Genomic DNA, 14,171 nt, shown 5'->3' with positions numbered 1-14,171 from the left:
TACTAGAGAATGGACTTGAGGACACAGGGAGGGGGAAGGGTAAGCTGGGACGAAGTGAGAGAGTGGCATGAACATATACTCACTACCAAATGTCAAATACGTAGCTAGTGGGAAGCAGCCGCATAGCACAGGGAGATCAGCTCCGTGCTTTGTGACCACCTAGAGGGGTGGGATAGGGAGGGTGGGAGGGAGATGCAAGAGGGAGGGGATATGGGGATATATGTATACGTATAGCTGATTCACTTTGTTATAAAGCAGAAACTAACACACCATGGTAAAGCAATTATACTCCAATAAAGATGTTAAAAAAATCCCTTTTTTATTCAGAGAGACACAAACTAATATTTTCATAGTGTTGTTAGACTTAGCTTGAAAAACAAGGTTGGGACATGCATTACCAGGATGAAGCTCTGAAGTATTAGCTTGCTCAGGTATTAAAATAGAGATTACTGGGTTTTTTCTTTTTGTTTTGTTTTATTTTGTTTGCCAATTTCTGACTTTCTTGTAGATCTGGACAATACAGAGAAAAATGAAAAAGTAAAGTTCAGCATCATTGTGCGGCTTCCTCCGGTAATCCTGAAGTATATTCTATTTTCTAAGCCTTGGCATGTACCCCTCCTTCAGTTTCTTCTTGCAGGAAGAGCAGTTACTGGCTTTGGGCCGAAGTCAGTTGAATTGTCTCACCCTTCGGCCCTTTCCAAGAAATCCCGTCCATCCCTACCTGTCTGTCCGCTGCTCCCACTGGGCCTGCCGAGTGCTTGCTCCCCTGGCTGTGCATGTGCTGCTTCGGCACAGGCCCACCTAGAACGTTTAGCCGTTTTCTCCTCTGAGGAAACCACAGTAATATGTACGTCTGTGAGTCTGAGGGGAGGCAGAGGGGAAACATGTGCTTTTGGCATTTAAACTGATAAGAAATTGAAATACAGGTGAGGTCAGAAGGTTCTGGAGCTGCGTTTCCTCTTACTGTTGTTTGCACCACGGCAGGAAAACATTCCTGGTTGAAGGAAAAATGAGAAACATGAGGGAGAGGGTTATACAGGCACTCCTTGTTTTTGTGGGGTATTGTAGCTCTCTGAATCAGAAATGCTGTGAAATTCAGACATTCCACGGCAAGGTCTTCAGAGCCTCTGACTCTGCGGACTTCCCGGCCATGAGAGCCTTGGCCAGCTCTGTGCCATTTACATACGTTGAGCACTTACATCTCTGGCACGATCCTCCCACAAAGGGATGTCTGATGCCTTCCTGGACCTAATCGTCTTGCTTTATAACACCTTCTCGCCCTCACAGGCTTACTGAGGCCGAGGCAAGAATAGAAAACAAAGCATATTTTCCATGGCTAGATCTCTCTGGGGAATATCTCTGAACATTTAGTTTGGTCTCTAAATTTGATTTTTTTTTTTTTGCCTTATACCCTTAGGGAATTAAAATTTTCTGGGCGAGACACTGGCAGAGTACATGCCTGTAACCTTTAGCTTCATATCAAAATATCACGTAGGGTTGGCATGCAGATACTCAGTTTTGAAGAGTAACAGATGAACTCCATTTCAGAAAAAGAGTTTGGCAGCCTCACTACACAAAATGCTTTCCTCAGAGTTGCATTTAAGGGAGTATTTATTCAAAATTCAGAAGCATACCTCATAGGAAATGGCCTTTCTCCGAGGTCATTAACCATAAAGAGTCTGTCTTTTAGACTCAGTAGCTGGAATACATTTTAAAAAATTATGAATTGATATAAAATAAATTTACTTAATGCTGTGAGCTATATTCTCCTCTCTGTATTTTTCCATCTTTTTATTTTTATTATTGACTTAAATTTTTTAGTGTGGAAGGTACAGAGGTTTCCTATACACCCCCTTCCTCCACATACACACAGTCTCCCCTATTATCAGCATCCCCCAGCAGAATGGGTCCATCTGTTACAGTGGATGAACCTACACTGCACGTCACAATCACCAAGGTCCATAGTTAGCATTAGGGTTCACTCTCGGTGTCGTTCATTCTGTGAGTTTGGACAAATATATAAGGATATATATCTAACACTGTAGTATCATACAGAGTATTTTCACTGCCCTAAAAATCCTCCTCTACATATTTTTCAATTTGCAAAAATAGCTTACAGGTCAGAAGATCTGTCGACTTTGGGATCATCCTGTGAGTTCTAACATTATTTCCCGGAACCATGTAAAGCAACTGCTTCAGAACTATAACAAACAGGTGAGTCTGTGTGGAGCAGAGGCCCCGCTAAATGATTTTGGAACCTCTTTGCCCATTTTAACATATGCATATGGACAACAGTTGTAGTTCTCACCACTTTAAGTTTGTGCTTGTTGTGGAGAATCAGCTGATACCACAGCCGTTTCCCTTTTAGCCCCGGAGTCCTATGATGGACAAGTCATCATTCAGTGTAGAATTTCTGCCTCTGAACTACTTCATTGAAATACTGACAGATATTGAGTCCTCCAATCCAGGTAAGTCACTCCTCTGCTCTCAGGATTTTCCTGTTTTTCCCCTGACACATCAGTCAGTCTCTATGTGCTTCTGTGTACCTTTTTCTTGCCAAAATATCCCCTAATTATAAGTAGGATCTTCTTGCAATAGGTTTTAATTAGCAATACACAATTTACTACCTAAATTACCAAAGGAATAACCACCTTTCAGGTTTTAAAAGGAATTAAGAGGTTAAAAACCCATTTGGTTGGTGTGAATGGCCTTTCTTGGTGCTGAGGTTTAATAAATTTTAACAACACATTCTCAGAATAATGTGTTTTACTAAAATATAAAATAATTATGATTTCAGTGAAGTATGGGAACAATATTATAAATGTTCTATGGCTTCATAGTAACTCTTCTCTCTCTTTTTCCTTTCAGCTCTGTATGCTTTTGAAGGACGTGACAACGTGGACGCAAAATTCGTAGAGGAAGCAGCTCTGAAACACACCACGATGCTTTTAGGCTTATAAAAGGGAAAATGCAGTTATATCAGCTTCCAGTATTTTTCTCTTGCTCGTTAGCTCTACTTCTGTTGAGAATTCTTTAGCAATATTTTAAACTGGTAACCAAAATCAGAATACATTGTTGAGCCATCTGAATTTCAGTTTAGTACTTTGTTCAGACAGAACTAGACAGTCAAGTGTAGAGAAATGGCAGCCAGTCCAAGGGGGCATGAAGTGGCCTAAGTGATGCTCTTCCTAGTGGCTGATCTTCCTAGCGCTCTCATAGGCCAAAAGCTAGTTTCTATTATACTCTGAAATAAAATATACTTTAAAAATGTAGGAACAGTGCTTAGAAAATCAAAAATTGGCTGTGTCACTGAAAATAGCATATGACAAGCAGAAAAATTACAAGTTGTAGAAAAATTCTATTTTGGAAATTAGATACTTTTAAAAAAACTGAATTTGGACTAAGTCAAATCTGCTAATTCTAGTAGGGAATAATTTGCAAAATACAATAATTTATACATACATAGAGTAGGATTTGTCTTCGTGAACGTTCAGATGGAACTGTATTTAATATTATAAAGTTATTTTTATATTTATAAAAGTTTGATTTAGTAATATGTTGTCATTTAAAAAAAACACTGAAAGTTTTAGCCTAACTCCTTTGTTCTCTGAACATAGCCTTTTATTCCCACCAAGAATCATGACTCCATGAACATGTTCCCCCAAAGACCCACATGACACCTAACGAGTTCTCCCACTTTTCTTTTTTTTTCCCCTCTCTCTTCTACAGTGACGTTCTGACCATAAATACAGTTGACTCCTGGGGTAAGCCCAAAACCCTTTGCTTTCTTCTCTTCACACCGTTTCCCTCATTGAACTTGTGAAATTTTAAAGATTACAAATATCACTAGCCAGTATAATAATTCAGCTTTTCTAAAATCATCATTCTAAAAATTATCCTCTCCTCCAGAATTTCCCATTTAGGTCAAATATTTCATGGTCACTGAAGCTCAGAGTCTTGGAGCCATATCAGCAAGGCGGTGCTGGTTTTTCCTCTTGATAAGGTCATTATTTTTCATCACCCTACGCTTTCCTCTTCACACCCGGGTTGTTTCTGCTGCTTTCTGAAGTCTCATTCATCTGATGCATATTAGAGATAAACACTACTTTGATCCTGCCACCCCTCTGCTCATAATCCTTCAGTGGCTTGCCATTTATTACAGGATAAAATCCAAACTCTTTGACATTCAAGATCTCCCAAATTCTGGCCTTATACACTTCCCCAATACGAACGTCCTGTTCCAACCAGCCTCGCTCACTGGGCCTTGAACAGAACTTTTGTCTTCTTACTTCCAAGTCTTGCTCAGGCGATTTCCCCCTCCTGGAATCCCCTCCACTTACTAAAATCTTATTTATGCTTCAGGGCCAGATAAAAAGTTCCATCTGACTGTGATCCCTGGCCATTCCAGTGCACAGTGGCATGTCACCCTCTGGACCAGTAGCACACGTTGTAATATTTAAGCATCCAAACCTTTGTAATTTTTAAAAATTATTTTTCCTTCCTATCTATTTAAACTTCCTGTGTGTTTATTTTTTGAATCCCTAATTACTGATCCTACAACACAGCAACTGTGTGTAAGTTTGTAGTATTTCTTTGCATTAAGCACACAGCTTACACAGCATTACTTGTTATAGGCTCTCTCAAGGATTTGCTTTTTAATGACTTCACAAAGCAGTCAGGTTAGATTCAGGACTCCTAGACGGAGAATGAGATTCAATTTCCCTCCATTCTGTCTGGGTGGGGGCTTGGAACAGAATTTGTTTGATTTAGCAAAATAAATGAATGTGATATTTCTCACTCCCAGAGTCGTGAAATGAAATTCATAACTGATAACAATATGAAATAACAATAGTTTGAGCATGTTAATGAATGTAAAATCACTGGTTTCAAATCTACTTTTATATTTTTATGTGAGAAAGTAAACAGAATTAGCAAAATATACTTGGGTGAAATACAATAATATTAGAGTAATGAAATCAGTGGAACTGGCCTCATTTTCTCTTTCACATGCAAAATTATAAATATCTTCATTGAAATTTTGAAAAATCTGGTATCAGAACAAAGTAATCACAAGTGTATTTGCATATAACATGGTGGAAAATCTAGATTTATAAGAAAGATAAATTAGGGCATAATTGTTTTTGCCCAAAAGGATTCTTTATTTGTAAAAAGAATCACTATAACATCACTTTAAAAAAGACAAGCTTCCCTACTGCTTTTCACTCAGTTTAGATTTACTGACATCAACTTGCAATGCAACTATTTATTTAACAAAGTGAGTTACGCCCCTGCAGTACTTGGGCTATTTTCCTTTTCAACCATTCTTTCTTTTTCTTAAAAGTGGGTACATTGAACAGGATCTGCTTTTCTTTCTTTAATAAACAAAGACCACTCTGCCAATTTCTGTACTTCGCTGAAAAGGTATTTATTTTTATTGCATTTTTGTAGCACCCAGTCTACTATATATTTCTGAAATGTAATCAAGAGATAAAGTGAAAAAGAAAGAAATTGGTGAGTGTGATAGGAAGGAAGCATATGTTGTGGATACTCTGTAATTTAGAGCTGTTACGCTGACGTTTTCCAGCTGTGGATGTGAAGAAGCCTGGTTGAAGCGCCTCCTTGAGAAGCCTGGGTTGGTTCACATGTTCAGATTTCAATTGGCTTTATAACAGGTTTCTTTATGTGCCTCATATTGGCCCCAGGTTCACTGGGCTTAAAAGGAGCCAAAGCGCCGTACGGTTTTGGCAGAGGAAGAGTGGACTCTGCCTCTGGGATGTAGGCATTTGGACGCTGATCCGCAGTTGTGTAAACACCACTGGGCAGCTGGCGATTTTCTGCTTCCAAGAACTCCTGCAAAGAATGATTTATCCTTTTCAGTTTTTGAAAACTCAGGTAAAGTCGCTTCGTCCTCAGGGCCCATCAGACACAGCTGGGTCTGAGCAGCCTTCGGCTATGCTTGCTGGCCGATATTCCCCAAAGGGACAAGAGGGTGTGAGGGTGCGTCACCAAACACGCACACCTGCACACACATTTCGTCTCATTGGAATGACCCATGTTGCTCAAGCATCACTGTACTCCTGGGGTTTAGGGTTTACCATAAACTGGTTGGTGGGACCTAAATTTGCTACATTCCAAACAGTATCTTTCATTAAACACTAATTATTTCCATGTTTGTGACAAAGGCAGGATAATCTGTTTCCTTTGGTAGGTCACTGGTGAGCAAATGGTACAAAGGAGGAGATAAGGAGTAAAGTAGAACCAGTGGAGAGAAGTGGTCAGCGGCTTGCTTTGAGCCTCAAGATTCTGCCTGTGTTTCTGGAAAACAGAGGAATCTCTTATAGCATTAAAAAGAATTTGAAAAAATGGAGACAGGTAAATGACAGCTGGGACACCACAGGTAAAGTCTGAATGCCCTCAAGAATATAATCCCAGGTAGCATACGAATGACAGATCAGACCCTGTTTTCAGGAATTCATAGTATGTGTTTGGAATGCACCTTTTTCTTGGGTTAGGGAGGGAATGGTGATCTTCTGGGGATGTCTGCTCTGTAGTCTGAGAGTGAGTTATAGGCCCCCAGGATGTAGTCTCCTCAGAAAGAGATGCCTAATTCCACTCTAAGATTATTGAAAGGTCATGGGAGTAGGAATAAGAACTGAGCCCCCAGTGTGTAGGTGGTCAGTGATAGACTTAGGTCTTTGGTGGGAGAAGGGTGGTACTGAAGCCTAATCGTAGCTTCTGCACCAGGTGCAGAGTCTGCAGAAGCCTGTGACAACCATAATACGCTTGAGGCCTCACAATATGCTGTGGTGGCCACAGCAGATACATTGAAGAGTAAGGTATGGTCTGAGCCAGGGTGCAAAGACAGAGATTAGAGACCTAGGATAAAACCAGTGCCAGCCTGGCCATTGCCATGCCAATGGGAGGTCCTGGTCTTCACCATGCCAGCCCAGGATAGAACACTGTGGGGTGGGACTTGATGCCCACCCAGTGTTCTCCAGGGAATATTCTGACCCTTTGGACTGTTGTACTTTGCTTGCCTACGTAATATCTTAAAAAAGCAAAACTTGTTTCTAATGACTTGCTGGGCCTATGTGTGTGGTAGAGTAGAACATTTTCATATATTTTGGGAGGATTGACAACCCCTGTAGCAGCCCTTCCCGGCACATTTTACAAATGCACCGTAGAAGCCATAGCTTACCCGAGACTTTTCAGCCATGGCCAAGGCATACATTTCTTCATCTCGAAGTACTTTCAACCATTCTCTCTCAATCTCTTTATTGAGGGGCAGACCCTTTTCCATCCTGGAGGTGCAAGTGAGGATGAAGTCTTCTTTCTCCTTGACTTCCTTTTGGAGTTCAATGGTCATAGCTTGTTTCATGGACAGCTCAGCAACAAGAGCCATCATTTTTTCAGTAGCATCTTTGATCTTTTTCTGGTAGCCATTCATCTAGAATTAAAAAGCCCAAGGCTTAGCCTATGTATACATTCCATGAAGACTTGAAGAAAATGGCAGGCTTCTGGCTGTCTCTGAAGGTGGGCATTCTTGCCTGAAGGAAGGAAAGTTTAAGTGGGAATTCACAGAGAATAAGAACTGGAGGAGACCTCAGAGATTCAGCCCAACACCCTGGCTGTGAAATAGGACAAGGAGGAGGGAGAAGAAAGAGATCTGTTCATCTAGTTACTGGATTTCCAGGTGGGTAGTATTGAGGGGAATAGTTTAGTGTCTCTATTTTTAAGAGGTGATAAGGACAAAGGAAAGGGTATTCTTGATGTCTAAGTTCTGGCCTAATTTTGCCATGTTATTAGTTTGCCACTTAAGCAGGGGGGAAAATCTGGTAGAACAGAATTGTATTAGTTATTAATACACTTGCTTAAGTAAGGTAATCAGCATCCGTGATGATTTTTAATGGAAACTGTCACACTTCAGTGTGTGTGTATTATTGATCGTAATTCCCAGGATGCATCATTATGAGGTCATAAGCAAGCATGAGCTCAACTGGACAGTCTGGCCAGTAATTTGAAAAGAAATGTTCCTAGTTGTGTATGTGTGCTTACCTTTTCATATAAGCTATTTATTATCAAAGAATTAAAAGATAAGACTAGGTGGGAAAATTGATTTTAAAAGACAGAAAAGAAGTAAAATTGGAATTGGTGGTTCCTGTAAGCTTTCTGGCCCACAGCACGGCCTTTCAGTGTGGCCGAAGGCTGGTGAGGCAGTAAGAGGTGACTCCCGCCACCCGCCAACACTCAGTGTCACATTACCCTGTCTTATTACTTCTTCATATCCTTTCACTACTGACATTATAATATAAATGTATTTGGTTATTTGGTTATAGCCTATCATCCTACAAGAACGTACTCTTCATGGGGACAAGGACTGTTTGTTTTATTCATGAGGTTCCCACTGCTTAGAATATAGGAGACAAAATTAAAATTGAATGTTTGTCGAATGAAGGAATGAATCAATTCTTAGTCTCTTTTAATTGTTCATTCCTTTGAACCAAGGTAAATTGAGACACGAATATGAGCGTCCAAAAACTACACCCTACCTCAAAATACTGTCTTCTCTTAATAGAGTATATACTGGTCTGTGTGTACATTTGCTTACAGAAACGTTGCTGCTGGTGATCTACGTGCCTCTGAAAATATAATGACCAATTATTATGTGAAAACTTTGTCTCTTTAAGGGAATAGGGAATATAAATTTCTATAACTTCTATACTGCATTAGTTTTCAGGAAGCATAATTTGAATAAAAATGACAGGCATTCAAAACTTCAGTGATGAGTCATTATCTCTCTTTTAAATTTTATTAACTAGTCATTGCACACTTGAGTGTGTGTATAACTAACCAACCTCCCTTCTCCATAAATGAAAAAAAAAAAAAAGGATGGTATTATTCTGGGTTCTCTGAGTCTTTGCTGAGATTTCCCATTTTCTGTTCATTTGGGAAACTTGTAAGAGGAGCCATAAGCTCTCTAAGATAGATGAGAGATGAGGTGTGCAACCTTGTTGAACACCCGCAAGGGCCAGCCCACTTCTGCTCGACTATGTGATGCTTGCCACCACTTTAGCTGATATCACACCCATTTCACAGATCAGGAAACTGAGTTTTAAGACCATTTATGTATCTTTCTCAACGTCACTTGGTAGTGTTGGTAAGTCACAGATCTGGGATCTGAATGTCTTTCTGTCTTCCAGCTCTGCCTACTCTGAGGAGATTATTTTAAATGGAGGAGGAAGAAAGCCAGGTAGAGAGCATGGAATGTGGGGAACGGAAAGGGAGATGAATCATGAGGACAGGACTCAGTAATGCTGGAAACTTCTTGGTCATGTGGATTGTGTCGGCAGCTCCCATTTGTGTTTCTCTGGCTTAACAGTTGACTTCTGGAGGGACTCTGCCATCAGCTTTGACAAGCAGGCCTCAGCAAAAACCAGCTTCCCCCAAAGAAAGGCAAATTCATTTTGCAAAATAAAGGAAGGCAACATTTAAAGAAACTTCAGACATACTAATTCAGGCAACGTTCATGAGCCTAAAGAAGTCTTAACATTTCTTATTTTGTGAGGTAAATTGAGATTTGCACAAGTGCTGTTGGCCTCATCAGTCTATTAGTGGAAGTGTAAAGCCAAATAAAAATGGCCAAGAAGCCTTGAGATTTGCAGTAGTTTAGTGTGCCAGAACTGTTTCTAAAACGGGACTGTTAACTTATTCAACGAACGTTTTTCTAAAGTTTAGCACATGCGGGGCATTGGGGAAACTAAGAATAAGGAACAGTCACTGCCCCCAGGAGCCCACAGTGGGTGACACCATCATTCATGGCGTCTTCTGAACTGTCTCCCCACACTACATGGTGTGGACAATGTGTCCCTTTCCCTTTTGCACTCAGCAGCTCCAGTGACTGTTGCTGACTGACTAAAAACCCTGGACTGTCACAGAGGGATGCTGCAAGGGGCCGGGGGCGCCAAGCAGGCAGCAGACCGTCTGATGCCTGATGGTGCAAAGTCCTGCTGCGTCCGAATCACCAGCCTCCCTCCTGCTGGCTGCTCCTCCTGCTATAGCTTCTAGCAGTCCCTGCCTGACCCTGTAGCTTTGGATCAGAAGCCCTGGTATTTTAAGCTTATGGAATTAGGAAGCCCCACGTTACTGGCCTTTCCTCACTAGTGAGGCTTGGGTGGGGGCTCCACCCCAGGGAGTTGTGTGACTGCTGTTCTCTTTAATGGTCCCCTTCCATTGCTGCCTTCTGGCTACTTCTGGATTCAGGCAGCTCCCATGCAGACCGCTGGATAAATGAGGCCCTCCCTTCACAAGGAACTAGAAAGCACTTAACATGTCTCATGAAATAGGAAGATAATGACTGTCATATTTGAGTAGGTACCCTATTAAGTGAAACTTGTATACTGTCATTGAAAGGTTTAGGATTTCCCACTATAATGAGAATTCATTCAGGGCACAAGACTGAACCTTATCTTGGACAATTCTCCAAGAGTCATCTTTACATTTTAAATTTTAATTCTTTGTCTTTATCTATTCATAAAGGCTAATCTCTCTGGGGCTTCCCCCAATAAATGAAGCAGTCTGTGGAAAATGGAAGGTGATAGAGGAGGAAGGACAGAAGAGAGGAGGCGGGGACTTGGGCAGACCTTCTTGGCTAAGAGCAGTGTGTCCTGCTTGCAGGCCTGCGTTTTGCTGCAGAGCCTGTCCGTGAGCCGGGAGACCTGTTCATAGATGAAATCTTTCTCCAGCAACTTCTCCTCCTTCTTGGCCAGCCGTAGTTCCAGCTACGGTCGAAAAGAATTTCAATAGGAAAAAAAAGTCATGCAAGTCAAAATCTTTCCTAATTAGAGCACTATTTTCCCCCCTTAATGAAGGGAGACTTCACTAATGAACATTAATGACTCAATGAACTGGACAAAGTCAACACTTCCCCTCACCCCCTGACCCCCGCCCCCGAGAGCTGTGGCACTTCTTCCTCCCCATGGCAAAGAATGGCCCTCTCAGCTCCGTCTAGCTTCCACGTTGCCATTCCTCTGATATGCTCCCATCAGGAAGACAAATTAATCCATTCACGATGCCAGAATTGCTCCTATGGGCCGTGAGACAGAGATGGGCATTTTGAAAGCACTCAGGTTTTAACTTTTTTGGCAAGCATCTAAAGTCAAGCTTAGGTTTCGTTACTAGATTGCAATGAAAGGACTATATTAGTGACTAGAATAATGAGGGATGAATCCTCATAACATGAAACTGTACCACAGATATCTGTGACACTGATCAACAGGGGCTAATAGATGCTATTTTAAGAAAGGACATTTACCGCATCCATTTTTTTGATCATTTCTTCTTTGGTCATATCTTTCCCTGGAAGGAAGCGTGTTCTGTTCTCACCCTCAGGATTTATAAACTGTTTCTCCAGGTCTTTTATTCTGTCTGTACACTGTGAAAACTATTAAACAAGAAAGAAACAGTAACTCTGCTCAGTAAATCTTAAAGTCACGTAACCCAATGTCTTTAGGGTCTTTCCAGGCAAAGGTGGAAGGGAATTCTTAACACCCCATCAGCTGGGACTTGTGGTTAAGCAATGTTTCTACTCACGTGTGGTACAGGGAGGAAGATACCTGTTAACTGACTCTGCAAAGCAAGGCAGTGACTTCTGGGTCATCAAAAAATGCTGACTTTACAACCAGTCCTTTTATTGCTTCCCATTTTGTGTTATACTCCCGGGATGCTGTGTGGTTGCAGAGCTCCGACTATACAGACTTGACCTCTTTATTGCATGTTGTTACAGGGGCCAAGGCAGACAGCACAGCATAACAGCATACAGGGTACACAACATACTAGACTCCAGTTTAAAACCCTTTGCTGGCAATAGGCTTAATGGCTTCCCAAAGAAAAGTAAAATTCTTAATTACTAGGTCAACACAGTGTACAGTCTGTGAGGAATAGCCCGAACTATTTGTATCTTTTTTGGTAAACACCCAATGTAATGTGTTATATATTCAACTATATTTGTTGACGCAGTGAGACTTTGGAGGTGGATGAAGAAATACAGAAATTCTCAAGCAGGAGTGGCAGCCGCACTTAGCTGTTTTGTAGGGAGGGATGTGGAACACAGTGAAAACCAAGCCATCACCTTTAGCTTTTCTACTGAAAATCTGTATAATCGCAGGCAAATCATTTATCTTCTCTAAACCTTAGTTTCCTCAACTATCAAATGGGAAAATAAGTCCCAAACTCATGGGATTGATCCATTAAACGAGATAATATATTTAGAGTACTTTAAATTTTTAAACTTATTCTCCTCCTCCCGACAAAAAGAATTTCAAATGGTGACGTGAATATTGTTTTTATTCCTGTCTCTCCACACTTAATTGCCCTTAATAGGGAGTTAATAACGTATCCATGTATGTGTATTTGTTGTATTTGTTATTAACAACATTTAATGTCTCCTTTTGTTAATTAGGAAATTAGATAAGAAAAAATATATGGTGCTTGCTTATCAAAGTGGCACCTTGATTGATCTTATTTCCCCATGGGCCCTTGAGGAAAAACCGTATCCTTTTTCGATATAAAATAGTGCTCTTGTGTCCGAAAACAGTTCACAGGACTTCCAGGAGCCCTAAAAACAGGCTATTATTACAAGTAAAATATTGCAGGAAAATGTGACTTATGATAATCCTTGGACGATTAAAAACTTTCAAGCAACCAAAAAAAAAGCAAACCTTAAGAGAATTCTGAAAGTGATACAAAAAAGGGGAAGATTGAAAAAAAAAAAAACAAAACACTGTAGCTATAACAAATAACAGGATATGACGGAGATCTGGCACTAAACGGCAAGGTACAAAAACAGCTTGCTTGAAGCTTGAAATTTCACACGGTGTCCTTCAAAGGGCCCATGTGATTAGTGCTGAGTATACAATTAAATAATTAGGTGCAGTCTGAAGACTAATGCGAAACTTTCTATTCCACTGTTCTTAAGCTTAGAACTAACTCTGGTAGAACACGGAGCTGATGATAACACACAGTCCCTATGCTTCAATTCATATGCAGTCAGAATGATAAATGCTCACACCAGGCAGGGGGTACTATCATTGAATGCATAGTATTTTCCTCTTGGGTAAACTGAATTCATATTTTATACCGGATTACTGGTTTTATATAATAAATGCTAAGTATATATATATATTTTAAGAAGAACTAATTTTGTCTATTTTAATCTATTGAATAGAAGTATTAATTTGCAATTAACACAAGTAAAATGCTTCCATAGTACAGAGTGAATTTTTTCTGTTGTGGATCTTACTGGATTTAAAGTCCTTTTGTTCTGCTGGGCATGTTGATCATGTAGCATGGGCAAAGATGGCCTTGAAAGTGTGTTCTGGGAAAGACCTGGAGAGAGCCGAATTGTTCTGTAAAACGGAGTGAGACAAGTGTGGGGCGCCTGGGGCGCAACATGGACAGTAAGGCTGTGGAGGGGAGATGGGGGGTGAAAGATGGAAAGGCAAGCCAGTGAAATGGAACTAGGCTAGGGTGTTGCATGGGGTAGTACACCTGGGGGACTGTTCCCAGTGGTGGCGTGGGAAGGCATACTTGTCTGATACTTCATTTGAAGTTCTTTGCATTTCTTGAATGTACCCCCTCACACTGGTGCCCCAATTCTTCAATAAAGTCAGTTCACAGACACAGGCCTGGCATGAATGGTCTTGTGTAGGTGTAGGCGGAAGTTGGAACCAGTCCCGAGTCTGCACTGAAGTGGCACAGAAGTGGCCCAGGCACTGTGTGTCAGGATGATGAGCGGATCCCCCAAAGGAACCACTAATTGGAAGCAGGAGTCAGAGCTGCAGGAATCCTGGGGAGGCTTTGTGGGAGACCTGGGGGAGGCCTGGGGGATGTTCCAGCCAGTCCATCTAATTCAGGGCTACACTTGTTGAAGACGTGAATGGGAGAACATATGGCTAAAGAAACAAACACTGGAATCAAACCTTACCATATTTGTGCAAAATGAAAGATCCTATCGTCTGTATAGCATATTACACGTTGAAATGCCATAAAATATGAAAGTAGAACCATCATTCAGTTCCATAAAGTCCTGTGAATCCCATGACATGATTAAAGTAAAAAAAAAATGACCCCAAACTGTGTCTATAGCATGAGCTAATGAAAACCATTTACTTGTA

General features: G+C 40.9%; 2 protein-coding genes across 6 annotated transcripts in view; one reads left to right on the top strand and one right to left on the bottom strand.

Annotated features, from left to right (window-relative positions):
• The window catches only part of GSAP (gamma-secretase activating protein), an 89,561-nt gene extending 84,492 nt beyond the window's left edge, over positions 1 to 5,069 (top strand). For 2 of the 5 annotated variants that reach the window (XM_079931705.1, XM_079931708.1), the window contains one exon: positions 509 to 1,716. In XM_079931705.1, the coding sequence (XP_079787831.1) occupies positions 509 to 903 (395 nt within the window). In that variant the 3' untranslated portion in view covers positions 904 to 1,716. Of the gene's footprint in view, positions 1 to 508; positions 1,717 to 2,112; positions 2,215 to 2,368; positions 2,824 to 2,868 lie in introns of those variants that run through there. The other 3 variants (XM_079931707.1, XM_079931706.1, XR_013829804.1) reach the window with 3 other exon arrangements.
• A 199-nt stretch (positions 5,070 to 5,268) lies between these two features.
• CCDC146 (coiled-coil domain containing 146) overlaps positions 5,269 to 14,171 on the bottom strand; it is a gene marked incomplete at its 5' end in the record, with an annotated part of 109,846 nt that continues 100,943 nt past the window's right edge. Inside the window, 4 exons of the mRNA XM_079931709.1 lie at positions 5,269 to 5,850; positions 7,199 to 7,447; positions 10,641 to 10,778; positions 11,312 to 11,440. Of these exons, the coding sequence (XP_079787835.1) occupies positions 5,647 to 5,850; positions 7,199 to 7,447; positions 10,641 to 10,778; positions 11,312 to 11,440 (720 nt within the window). The 3' untranslated portion in view covers positions 5,269 to 5,646. The remainder of the gene's footprint in view (positions 5,851 to 7,198; positions 7,448 to 10,640; positions 10,779 to 11,311; positions 11,441 to 14,171) is intronic.

This window comes from Stenella coeruleoalba (genome assembly GCF_951394435.1).
Source record: "Stenella coeruleoalba genome assembly, chromosome: 9".
Classification (NCBI taxonomy): Eukaryota; Metazoa; Chordata; class Mammalia; order Artiodactyla; family Delphinidae; genus Stenella; species Stenella coeruleoalba.
This window is presented reverse-complemented; position numbering and strand designations above follow the sequence as displayed.